General features: G+C 40.0%; 1 protein-coding gene across 24 annotated transcripts in view; it reads left to right on the top strand.

The window, feature by feature from the left end:
- Positions 1–13,824, top strand: part of DLGAP2 (DLG associated protein 2) — a 501,744-nt gene that overhangs the window by 458,189 nt on the left and 29,731 nt on the right. For all 24 annotated transcript variants that reach the window (XR_012763250.1, XM_075414729.1, XM_075414734.1 and 21 more), the window contains one exon: positions 1,184–1,533. Coding sequence is in view for 23 of the 24 variants with exons in the window: in XM_075414729.1 (XP_075270844.1) it covers positions 1,184–1,533 (350 nt within the window). In the remaining variant the exon portion in view is untranslated. The remainder of the gene's footprint in view (positions 1–1,183; positions 1,534–13,824) is intronic.

The following is a 13,824-nucleotide window of genomic DNA, read 5'->3' as shown; positions in this document are numbered from 1 at the left end:
CCCATATTTGTGTAACGGGAAGAGGAACTCTTGTAGAATCCCTTTTGAACTCAAGTAACCCCAATTCCAAGGTTACCTGAGTCACTGTTGCAATGTCCGATGCATTTAACAACACCAGAAGGCAGCAAACCTTTTCCTTCAGTCATTCATCATCCTGGTCTCTGCATGTATACGTTGTGCTATTTCAGCATTATTGATACGGAGAAACAATCATTTTCTTCATCCTTGTGCAATTACACAAGAAATGAATTGGACTTGGCTTTCCTGTACAGGAGTATGGAAAGCTCCATCATGATGCATTTTTGTATCAGTTGTTAATTTTATGAATTATATGTGCTTTGAGGAAAAACACTTCTATGACAGAAATGCTCTTTTAGTACAAAAAAATATAATGGGCTTAGACAATTAGAAAATTCAGCTGTGTGATATTAATGACTAAACATCTATCTCTATGAAATCTCTAAAATTCTGTAAGGAAGCAGTATTGGCACAATTCTGCATCTGTACAGCTTTCTTGAATGTTTTATTGAACCTTTTGCTGTAGGACAGAATCTATGTTAAACAAGCCTCAGACCTGCTCTGCTCATCAGACTAAAAGTCTTAGTTCTGCTCATGTGTATCCAGTTCTCCCAGTGTTTCAGACCCATTTTTATACCTTTATTTCCATATTCTCTGCATTGAAGTATATCCCCCTTCAAGGTACATTCTAAGAATTTAAGACTTACTGCATAAAAAGTCACTGCTTTTGGTATTAAGTGTAGTTTTTCTTGTTCTCTAAGTATCTAGTATCTTTATGTATATTGTAACATCTTTTGCGTGCCTGGAATTCCCTTTTATTGACTGTATTGTGGATATTTTTGAAGCATATGCTTCTTATGTAGGTAGCCAATCTTGCCTTATTCCAGCTAGCACACCTGGAAGTATTTTTAAAGGTTAAATTGTGGCATACTGTAAAGCAGAAGTTTCTGAATAATATTTTGTTCCAGTATATTGATGCTACTTTCTTAATACACCGTATCAATACAGACTCCACAGTTCAGAAGATAACAAGTGCCATGTTGCACCATCTTCATTTTTAAGTGGCACAATCTTAATGTCACACTGATTTCTGCCGTGAAATTTCAGTCAGGTTAATATTGATTTCTGTTTTCCTTTTTTTTTTTTTCCAAAATTCTTTCCATAGCTGTAACTTACACAAGTTACAAAAAAACACCGCCACCAGTACCACCTCGTACCACTTCCAAGCCTCTGATCTCGGTCACAGCACAGAGCAGCACAGAATCCACCCAGGACGCCTATCACGACAGCCGGACTCAGAGGATTTCCCCATGGCCGCAGGACGGGCGAGGGATGTACAACTCCACCGACAGCTTGGACAGTAACAAGGCCATGAATCTCGCCTTGGAAACTGCGGCTGCACAGCGCCACGCGTCCGAGAGCCAGAGCACCTCCATACGAACCAGTGACAAGGCCATTTTAGTGACAAAAGCAGAGGAGTTTCTTAAGAGTCGGCGTTCCTCTATAGGGATCCAGGTAGCCTATCATTAACATCTGCTCTGTGATGAATTGCTTGCCTTCTTTCTGTAAATAGTGTAGAATGAGTCATTCAGCTTCACTGGCTCTAATAATCTAACAAACAACCCCTGGCTGCTTAGCGTTAATTGTAATTCACATCATGGCAAGGTGGCTGTGCAGAAAAGTCTTCGGCTAATATGCTGTACCTGGAAGAAAATGAATGAATAAATCTCTAGGGAGGTTACCTGTCATTAACACTTGATATGAAAATTATACTGCAGAGCTACAGGTGAACAGCATGTTCATCTCCTTCCCTCCATGAATTCACAGTCCTTTTTATAGAATTACACCAGCTTTCAAATGCTTGGCTGTGTTTTTTCCATTATCTTTCTCTTTTGACCTTGGAAAATATGTACTGCTGCTGGATCTTCAAGTTATTCTACCTAAAAAGAGCCCACCCCGCACTCACTTTTAGTTGTGCTGGGGAGAAGGTACCAAGGAGGAGAAAGAAATGTACTGGTGTAGGTACAGCATAATCATAGATGGTGAGTAATGAAATAACGTTAATAAGCACAATCATTGAGCATTCCTCTGTTTGTCCACCAAAAAAATGGAATATTTATTTCACCTGACAAAATGTCTGTCAGGCTGTGGAAACCTCAGTTACGTTGTCTTGTTTCAGATGAATGAAGTAAGATAATTCCAAATGCAAATTCTGAATGCTATTCCTTCTACTAAATGGAAAGCACTATAGATAGCAATGGGCATTTGTTTAAATCTCTAGGAAATACCAAGTGGTAATAAAAATCGGAAAGCTGAACTTGCAAACAATGCAAAGTTGTTGGAGACACAGGAGTAGATGAAAATTTAGACCGGTTCTGCTGTTACTTAGACACATACATAATTTTAAGTACGCGAATATTCGGTTTTACATCACTAGGTTCACTTCTGTGCTTAAAAATACCTACTTTTGCCAGATCAGCCATAGAGGAAATGCCATGTATTTTGGCATAGTTACAGGTACTGTGGACACAGCAACATAGATCTTGTGAAGGTAATAGTCCATGTAACAAAGCCCAGTGAGTGAGTGTTCATCTACTAGGAGGTAAAATATTTTCTTCAAAAAAATAGTAATTCTGTTTCCATTAATTTCAAAATACAGTCAGAGAAAAGTATTTCAGTTAAGTATGTCACAGCTGCTGATTGAACTTCCCTGTTTAACATCTTAGCGTGATATAATTTTGCTGTTCCAGAACGTATTAGACTAAAGGGAAGGCATAGGCTTTGCCAGCAAGACCCCCCTGGACAAGGTCCTGTGCAGCCTGCTGTAGGTGACCCTGCTTCAGCAAGGGTGTTGGACTAGATGACCCACAGAGGTCCCTTCCACCCCCTACCATTCTGTGATTCTGTGATTCTGTGATTCTGTGATTCTCAACATAGAAGTATTTGCTTCTGCTTCTTTAGATGTAGAAGAGTAGAATGCAATTTGACAGCAATGGTGAAATAGTTAGAAGGCTACTTTTCAAATGTTTTACAAAGTAATTAGTGTATCCTAAATTGTTCAGCGAAGAGGCTTAGCAGATAACAGTGAAAAGCTCAAAGGAGCAGTAAGTAATTTTTGGTACCTTTTAGCCCCTAACCTGAAACTTACTCTTCAGAAAGGAATAGTATCTAGTGTTGTTCTTATCTCTTCTTTACAGCAGCTGTGCACAGTGGTTTTTAACAATGTTGGTGTCTTGCTTCAGTCAGTCCTGGTATTTCAGCAATTAATTCTGAAACTTTGATTACATCACTTGATCCTGTTTCTTACTGCAGGTGATGACCAGTACTTTTCACTAGGCTCTGACCCTTCTTGGTATGTGGTGTGCTTAATAATATGTGCTTATAATCCGCAAAAAGATCTGTGTAATGGTTTCCATGGACGCAGCGGATCTTCTATAGCAACTTCTCACCTGACGTGTGGCCCATGATGCGGGTCTTAGGCGCACACACTGAAGAAAGCAAATATTGTTTGCAACAGGAGGTCTTAGAAGGACGAGCTGTTTGTTATCTGTTGAGAAGTACAAACTGCTTGGTTGTGCCATTTGGTGTTAGATAAGGTTAAAATTGTAAAATTACCCTCAACACAGTACTGGGTGTTTTCTGCAGTAAGTTTCAGACTTCACATTAGTGTGAAAAATACCTTTCTGCAGCACTTCTACGCAGAAAATGCAATTTGGTGTATTTTTGTTAGCAGGTTTGTAAGGAATAAAAACACGGGGTAAAATACTCTTATTGCAAACTACATAGGCAGTAATTTATGCCCCCAAAATGCAGTCAAAGTATTTAATTTCTTTTAGACTTCTGCATCAAAGCACCTTAGCAAAGGATATTTTTTATTTGCATATTTCCTTGATTGACTAAATGACTTGTTTTCTGATTAGCATGCCATGCCAGGGTAATGCATTGAATTCGCATTTATTTGCATTAATTAATTTGCTATCAGGATGGTTAATTTGTGCATTTTTTTAATGTTTCTTTCCCTTAACACATTGGTGTGAGAATGCTTTCCAACGGAGCTTCATACAGGAGCAGAGAGGCACAAAGATAAAGAATGACCAGAGATGCCTCTGCGTGTGGAACTGCAATGGATGCAGCCTAGAGCTCCCATGTCTTTGGTCTATATGATTTGTGTAGTGCACATGTAAGGAATAGAAGTCCTTTTAAAAAGTCCTGGCATACTAGACATGCGCCACAGGATTGGTATTCACATGCACAGGGAGCCAAAGTTCCAAGAGGAGTATTGGTCTTGCTATGAAGGTCAGTAGCACCCAGTGTGTAAGGACAGAGAACACCACGGATATGGTAACCCATCTCACAGTATGCTAGCCCTATCCCAGATGGAAATTTTCAACAGAAAAAAGCTTCAGAAACAAAGCTTTTCCAGAAAATAGCTGCTGGTTTCGTTTTTTGGGGTTTTTTTACATTGTCATATTAAAATCAAGAGGAATATTGTCAAACGTGTCAATAGGCACTGGAACAAAGTGTTGATTCCGAAATTCAAATGAATTGCAAAATACTGAGTCTGGGATTAAAAATTTAGTCAACATTCTTAAGAATACATATATAGAACAAAAAATAAAACTCTAGTCACAAAACAAAGTGTTGGTTCCTAAATTCAAATGAATTGCAAAATACTGAGTCTGGGATTAAAAATTTAGTCAGTATTCTTAAAAATACATATATAGAACAAAAAATAAAACTCTAGTCATACTAATAGCTGTAGTCTTCATATCTGTCTTCTATCATGACAGCAGAACACTAATCAAAGTATTTGAATTAAAATGGATGGTAGAGATTGTCTAGAGTAAAATAACCACTAAATCAAGATCAAGGTTATTGCTAATATATTTTCAGGGATTTTCCTGGCTCTTTTGCACACCCTTGAATATATGCTAATGATTAATATTCAAAGACTGCTCGAGTTATAAACCATTTCATATTAAAAGCATTTGGATTATAAAATACATGAGAAAATTTGTGAAGAAATTACTCCTTGTTTATTTCAAGTACTTCAAAACATGCAGTCCTTTGTTTCTTCTCTGTTTAAAAGACATCAAGGCTTCTCAAAATGAACAGAAACCCCGGAAGTAGATGAGATGGAAACAAATGTTGTAAGTGTGGAGGCTGATTCATGATGATATTTTTGGAGATAAGCACTAATTGTAGCATACAGAATGGACTCTGTCATCTTCATTTATCATCAGGAGAGCATGCTTCAAAATATCTAGGGGTTTTTTTAATCTCCAGAATCTTCATTAAACAAATCGTTCCTATAAATCAAAAGCTGTATTCAGGAGGATTAGTGCAATAACTCACCTGCCTAACTTTTTGTATCAAAAGGAGATCTCCTGCATAATATTTATATATATATTTAATGAAATCATTAACAGCATATGGTAAAAACTTTGTTCAAGAAACTCTGCAGTCTCGAACTGGAATTTCCCTTTAAGGCAAAGCATTTTGTAACCACATGTCATACTGACGTGGATGAGCATCTACATTTTCTTTGTACCGTTTAGATTATACCATCCTTGTCAGTGCTCTACTTCAGTGTACACATAGCAATCAAAAGAAATATTCACATTGATTACACTCGTCTTTGGATCATAAAGGATCCAAAGTTTGAGAGGTAAGCGTTGCTCATTCTGCTCCTAAAATCACTGTCAGGCTGGGCTTTTGTGAGAGAAGTGCATGAAGTCCTCGGCCTGCAGGAGTCAGTGCAAGTTTTAATACACCTCCGTGATACAGAGGCTATAACCTGGCCTTAGAGTTAACATTGACATATACATATACATATAAATATACATATTTGTATACGTATAAGTATACATATACATATACATAGATAGATAAGTCAGAAATCACAGGCTTAGCTGGTTAGCAGAGTTCCCATCCAGTGGCAGCATTTTGGCCTCCTCACTTGTCAAAAGCTTAGCAGTTGGAATTGTAGTTAAAACAAAGCTATAGTTATTTTAAAGCCTCTGATTTTTTAGTCTTTTCACAAATTACTGTTGCTCATTTTCTTAACTGCCATCTAACATAATGAAACATTCAAAGTAGGGAAGACCCAGACTGCTGCCTTGCAGAATATTTGTTGGTTCAGAACAATTTGCCACTTACCATTAAATGCACCAAAAAAGTTATGAGCAATCACTGCTGTGTGCATTAAAGACCAGCGGAAGTTTTCTACCCGTTGTAGGATGTTACTGTGCCATGCAGTGTATTTGAGTAGTCCAGATGTTCTGCTGGGAAGTAGTGGAGTAGCAAAATGGAGCCCTCTGATGAGGCACAAAAAATCACTGAAGCAGGAAAGTGTAGGTTTGTTTTGGTGTGTTTCCAAAAATTATTTTGAAACAGTATATGTTTTTTGGCTGATAAAAGTATTCCATCAGTTAAGAAAAGCAGTAGCAGTTAGTACTGTAGTTTTATTTGAAGTCTTTTTCCTGCTGTGAAGTCACTGCATACAAATGAGGTGTCCCTGCACCTAAGAATGGTTATGTGTATTCACATTTACATGTACTTGATCTAGTGTCAAATGTAGTGTTTTCTTTCCTTTTTTACTCTTGTTATCACTGAGAAGCCTATGCAAGAGAGGAAAGGTGAATTATTTCTCTTCCTGTGCATCATCAGAGAGATTATTGAATTCTAATTACAGAACAAACCGGTTACAGCAGCAAAAACCCATTGAGGGCAGTGAAGTTGCATGGGGAGACATAATATGGCCTAAAGGACTCTTGTTGCTCATGCTTGTGAGAGAGAAGCAAAGGAACCAGGTTAAAATCTGTTTTCTTATGCATTGAATATGTTAACTTCAAGCCTCCCGTAGAGACACTATGTATATAAGCTTAGACTGGAATTTTTAGGACACTGCAATGTTACATGCTCACATTTAAGAGCAGAATAATATTTTAATACAGAAATACATGTTCCTTATAAGTAGTTAAAATTATCAGCTAAAAAAGCTCAGTAAATTCTTTGAAGGAATTATTTAGTCAGTTCATGCATCCTTTTCTAGAATGAGTGCTTATAAACAAACCAAGATTGATTAAAACAAGCAAGTTATTTGCCATAGTGATTTACATTTATTCAAAGAATTTTGTGTTAGTATAATTTACTTGTGGATCATTAATTACCAAGCCAGTGCCAGTATCTGATATTTAGTTTTCAAATTTTGAGCTGGACCAGTCAGCGGTGTTGGATCACAGAGGATTCATAGTGTTGTCTGCTCCTTGTATTGGCAGCAAAAAGCATGGAGGGCAGTGTAAGTGTCACATACTTGAAGCATTTTGAGATTATTACCTTTGTGGAAGGTAAGACAAATAAGACAGAAATAATCTCAAAATGCTCCATTACATTTACTGTTAATGTTGTCAGCCTTATGGGCATAATATAAACCCATAAACCAATATTTTTCAAGGCATAAAATGCCAAATTTTTAAAGACATTTTAGTTCTTTGTTTGCAAGGAGGCAGGAAGATGACCTGCTATATTAGATTTACTCCTCTTTCTTCTGCTTTTGGCCAGTGTCTGGCAATTTTTTTGTTTCATCTTCTGTATGAGACTCCCTCATAACCAGATAAACATATAATTCATCACATTATTTTGCTTTACTGAGACTATGGGCCAATTTGCAAATATTAAGGCTTTTAGAACCCATGCAAGTATTAAAAAAATAATGAATCATGGAGAATAACAACAGATTTATTAAGACTTATTTGAGTTTCAGGAGTCACACTATCAAACCAAATGCATTACTTTTTCTCCTCTGCTCATTTGAATCTAGCCTGGCCAATCTGATTACATCTAAAGAGTTTCCTGCTGTCTTCTAGCAGAAGTCTTTATAATATCTGTCATTCAGAAATGCAATTTATTTGTTCAGTTTTTTCTTTGTGAGTGCAAATTATTTTCTTATTTCGCACTTTTACTTGTGTTGGCATTTGCCTTCATTTTCCAGATCCATTTTTTTTGTTGGTTCTTACAATATTTGCAGTCCTAGATTGCACACACACACACACAAAATCTGACATTCTCCTGCTGTTACAAAGCACAGTGAAATCATTAAAATATGAAGGCAAACATCAGGTCATTTAGTCAGTGTCAGCCGTGGCAAGCTGGAGGGAAGGATAATTTGGCAAGAGTTTATATTTAGAGGTAACTAATGTAATTTTTATTTTGATGCCTGCGCCATCATTTTCCTGATAATTTTTGTTTTGAATAAAATTTTAGAGCACATTACTTCATTTATGCCTGTAAATTCTAGGTGTCAATTGCATATTGGGCCAATTATTCAGGATATACTTCTAGGTGAAATACCAATAAGAAAGCACTTGAAAACAGGTAGATGAAAAAGGCTTTCTCTAGATGTATTGCATCAATGAAAAGATCCCAGCCCATCCAAAATATAAAAGGGAAATCTGCCTGCACACATCAGAAGCAGAGTTCAAAAGAAGACGTGCTCTCTGTTACTAAACCAAACAATGTAGTTCGCAAAAGCAGATATGCTTTTGATATGCAGTATGGAAGAAAAGTGTGTGTTGCCAGTCTGCCTGCTTTGTTCCAACAACATCAATTGGCCAAAGTGATGTTTTTCGTAGGAACCTTTCCTTGTTTATATCTTTAGACTACCATGTTTCCAACAGCACTATGTCTAAGCTGCTGAGACATCCTCGTGGAAGGCAAAAGTCTCTTCTCTGTCCATTGACCGTTGCTAACCTCCACAGTGACACTAGCTGTATGTGAGCCCTGCGAGTACGATACCATTGACCTTCCTTAGCCTATTTCCACGTTCAGCAATCTGGCCTCCACCTCATCACCCAGGACTCATTGAGTAGGTCCCAAGGAGCATAGGGTGTAGAAATGGTCACCATAAGAATATCACTCTGTGAAGGAAGTGCAGTGCTTTAGAAGGAACTGAAGGCAAATACTGACACATGGGGAGTTAGCTTGGCTTCTTTTGTCTGACTTCGGCTCAGGTCTGGTCTGGCACACAATATCCTGTCCCTCCATGCTGAGCCGTGTGAATGCGCAGGAGGCCCTGATGAATCCTGTGCTCCCATCTGCTCAGTTTCTTCAGCCTGGCCACCCAAAAACCTCTTTTCCCTTGTCAAACCTTCAGAACTGTAATGCTGTGGAGCCTGTGCCTGCATCACTGAGACCATCATCTGGAGTTGCAGTTCATCCAAACAAGTTCAAGGATCTTGATCAACAGTCCCACAAGTGTGTCTAATTATGTTGATCCTTTCCTTTGGACTCAATCTGATAGAATTGTAGAATAGAATAGAATCATAGAATGTTTTGGGTTGGAAGGGACATTATAGATCATCAAGTTCCAAGCCCCCTACCATGGGCAGGGACACCTTTCCCTAGACCAGGTTGCTCAGAGCTCCATCCAACCTGACCTTGAACACTGCCAGGGAGGCGGCAGCCACAACTTCTCTGGGCAACCTGTTCCAGTGCCTCACCACCCTCATTGTAAAGAATTTCTTCCTAGTATCTAACCTAAATCTACTGTCTTTCAGTTAAAAACCATTACTCCTCCTCCTATCACTACGTTCCCTGATAAAGAGTCCCTCCCCATCTTTCCTGTAGGCCACCTTTAAGTACTGGAAGGCCGCTATAATGTTTCCCTGGAGCCTTCTCTTCTGTAGGCTGAACAGCCCCAGTTCTCTCAGCCTGTCCTTACAGGGGAGGTGCACCGGCCCCCTAATCATCTTCATGGCCCTCCTCTGGACCCACTCAAGCAGGTCCATGTCTTTCTTAAGCTGGGGACCCCAGAGCTCAATACAATACTCCATGTGGGGTCTCACAAAAGCAGAGCAGAGAGGGAGAATGACCTCTCTCAAGCTGCTGGCCATGCTTATTTTGATGTAGCCCAGGAAGCAATTGGCTTTCTGGGCTGTGAGCACACACTGCTGGCTCATATTCAGTTTTTTGTCCACCAATATCCCCAAGACCTTCTCAGCAGGGCTGCTCTCAATCTACTCATCAACCACCCTGTATCCATGTTTGAGATTGCCCTGACCCATGTGCGGGACCTAGCACTTGGCCTTGTTGAACTTCATGAGGTTCAGACAGGCCCACCTCTCAAGACTGTCAAGGTCCCTCTGGATGGCATCCCTTCCCTCCAGCATGGTAACCACACCACACAGCTTGGTGTCATCAGCAAATTTGCTGAGGGTGCACTCAGTCCCACTGTTCATGTCACTGGCAAGATTTTAAATAATACTGGTCCAAGTATGGACCCCTGAAGGACACCATTTGTCACTGGTCTCCACTTGGACATTGAGCTGTTAACTACAACTCTTCGAGTCTGACCACCCACCCAATTCCTTATGCACCAAGTCGACCCATCAAAATCCATGTCTCTTGATTTTAGAGACAAGGATGTTGTATGGGACAGCGCCAAATGCTTTGCACAAGTCCAGGTAGATGACATTGGTCACTCTTCCCTTATCCACCAATGCTGTAACCCCTTTGTAGAAGGCTACCAAATTTGTCAGGCACAATTTGCCTTTACTGAAGCCATGTTGGCTGTCCAACACAGTCCTAGCTGTGGTCCAGGGTAATCCAGGTATATCGACTTCATTATGCCATCAGCATTAGCATCTTACCTGGTGTGAAGGAGCCTCAAGAACCTTGACAGAGTCAATGACTTGGGATTGCCATTCACAATCAGTTATACTGTGACTCTCCTTTACGCTGTCATTAGACCTTGTCAGAAGCACTGCCATGTGAGACTGTGCACAAAGACCCAGTCTCTTCTCCAACCTTGTACTAACTGGTCATGACACATGGACGTTTTCTCCTGCTTCTATGAGAGAGATGTAGCCTCAAAATCACCCTGACTACCTATTGTCCATAATGTCCAGACTGGCAGTTTTGTCCATTATGCATCAAACTTTGGAGGCAGGAGATAGATACAAAAGGAAAACCCTGTTCCCTGTGTGACTGCACTGAGAGGTGTTGCCCTCATCACTGGGACACTGTGAAGTTAGAGCCTGCTCACATAGTTAGCATCCACTGCGTTCACTTTGAACACTCTGCAGAGGATTCATCTTTCTGCATTCTGTGACAGCCAGCACTTTGTTTCTATGACTTAGGAAACAAAGTGCTCAGACCTTCATGCACCCTCTTGGAGAATGTATGAAACTGAATGTTCCCATAACCCGACATCAACATTACCAGATATCTGGCTATCTTTGCTAAGTCTGTAAGGTCACAATGAAATCCACTAATATTCCCTGTGACTACCTTTCTCCTGCCTGTTCACTACCAAGAGAATAGACTGGAAATGCTCAGGAGATCAGATTTCCTGTATCATTATCACCTACTTTAATAACCACTGTATCTTCTGAAAACAGGAAGAAATCTTGATGTTGAGATCATGGTCTTAAGCATCCCTCCAGTGTCGCTTTCCAAACTGCCAAGTGCTTTTTGTTCTTTAGTAAAAGAAATTATAGTCTCCTTTGTCACTCTCCTCCTATAAATGCTTTATAGTGACTCTATCTGAGATGAATATAACTTCTCTGGCTTTCTCACAGGTGTTACGTGGTGCATCAGATATGGCTTGGAAGGCCATGGTCTCTGTAATGTTAACAAGATCTTCCAGTCTTCTCATCTCCAGAAGGAGACGACATCCCTGGTTGAAGGCATTGCCTTTGATGGCGTTACTTATTGTAGTTTACACTCAGCAAGTTCCTAAATTATGTGTTTTAACTTAGACTGACTCTGGTTGCTTTAGGGATAAAGTCCAATACCATAGCTCTTGGCAACAGTTTAGACTTCCTGACCACTCCAGATGTTGCTATGGATTTCAACATCAAAAGGCTCCCTCCAGAAAGTGTTTCCCCACCTTGGACATCATCTTTCTGCTAGCACTCATACAGGCACACCCAACAGCTTCAGTCTAAGCATTTTGTGTTATCTACTTTTATTCGCTACCTACCATCCCCTCTCCCTTTGAGAAAAAGTTGACTTCACTCTTCAAAACATGTTTATGTATATTTGACTGAGCTCTCAGCACTGTAGCCAAGGCTGCAAGGGTAACTTGCCTCTCTGCTCTCCCCCAGCAGGCTAGATGAGTATCTCATTCTTGGCCCAGTTAATTAATTTCTGCTCTAATGAAAAACAAACCTGCCTCTAATGAAGATGTTTTCTCTGCGGTTTTTCTTACATCCCTGAAAGGGCTAGGTGAGAACCTAGTCCCTCACTGAGACTTCAATTTATTATGCAAGACGCTTTTGGATACTTCTGTGCTAGAAATAAGGGTGTCTTAAGTGATAGATATCTCTTGCACTAAGAAACTAGATCTTATGGCTGTTCTACCTACAGCAATGTTCTTTCAGGAGAGGGTGACCCTCCAAGTACAGCTTAAGCTTCTCACCTATGTTGCAGCTAAAACCCACCTTAACTAGGAAACCAGCTTGCATGGTTTTTTGTTGGTGGTTGTGGGGTTTTTTTCCCCAACCTGCCTACCTCTGTGGTTGAGGCTTTTTTTCACCGCCAATGTCGAGAGGGATCTTTCTTTTTATACTGACGACACCAAATCCTGGAGACTTACGAAGTCTGATATCTTAGTTCTCTCAATGCACTGCCCATCCAAGTGAATATAGTCAGCTTCTATGCAACTGCCAAGGTGGAAAGAGACGGCAGCTTGCGTTTTCCCCTAGACCTCAGGCAGAATAAATCGAATTGCTGGGAAATGTGTCTTTCCCTGACAGTTGCCGTGCTGATATCTGGAGCTTTTGGCAAACCTGTGCCTGACGCTACGCTGCACAGTTCAAGCACGCTGTTAACATTTACTAAAGGGTTCCTGCACTAGCTGTTTTCATGACCACCTCCAAGACCCACACCCAGGTAAATATGAACATGTACTCGTTACCAGCTGGAATTTGCTTCTGTGAGGATGTACGTGGAGCTACCACTTGAAGATGGAAAGAGAAGTTACCAGCAACTGGCTTCTTCAAGAAGTATAGTCCACATGTACGTTCACATCCCCCCCTCCTTCCCCCTCCCCTCTGCATCCTTTCAGAAACCTGGTCGGATTGGGACTGTGCTGCTGAGAGACAGCTGCAAAGGCCATTGGGCTCCTTCCAGAGGTGCCCGTGACTGCTGCAAGGCGAAAAATTATCTTGTCTTCATCATAGGATGTACTCTTTGAATTCACACATGGAGTGTGCATATTCAAAAACTGGTTGCTGATATTATTTTTTTTTGTTTAACAGTGAAAACATCATTCAAAATGAAAAGTCAGTTCTAGTCTTTCTCTTTTTTCCCGACTCTCCCTTGATGCAGTATAGTTTGCATACTGCAGCACTCATTCTGTCTATGTCAAAGGCTTGGGGGCGGTGTGGTGGTGGGGAGTGTTATATAAATCCCACAGAAACTTCCAAAAGCAATGTGGTCTCAGTTATGAAGAGAACTCTACTGTGAATATATTTCGGTAAGTGTATTTCAGATGGGAATACTATAAAAAGTGCATAAATTACTTGCCTGATATAGCATTTTCAGGACCATGTTATTAAAAAAGGTGAGATATGGCATTCTGCTGTATGCCTCACGTCATTTAAATGGTTCTATATTTGTCAACGCAGTTGTCGATAAAATTTCATTGCAGCATTTCTTTTTATCACTTGCAAGTTTATTGAGCTACTTGAGATTTTATTTTATTTTGTAAATCAAGGACCATAATGAGACTGGTTTATAATAATATAAAAAGGGGCTATCCTGTGGATTCCTCGTTCTAAGAACAGCTCTTCCAGACCAGGC

The sequence above is a fragment of the Opisthocomus hoazin genome, chromosome 2 (genome assembly GCF_030867145.1).
Source record: "Opisthocomus hoazin isolate bOpiHoa1 chromosome 2, bOpiHoa1.hap1, whole genome shotgun sequence".
Taxonomy (NCBI): Eukaryota; Metazoa; Chordata; class Aves; order Opisthocomiformes; family Opisthocomidae; genus Opisthocomus; species Opisthocomus hoazin.
This window is presented reverse-complemented; position numbering and strand designations above follow the sequence as displayed.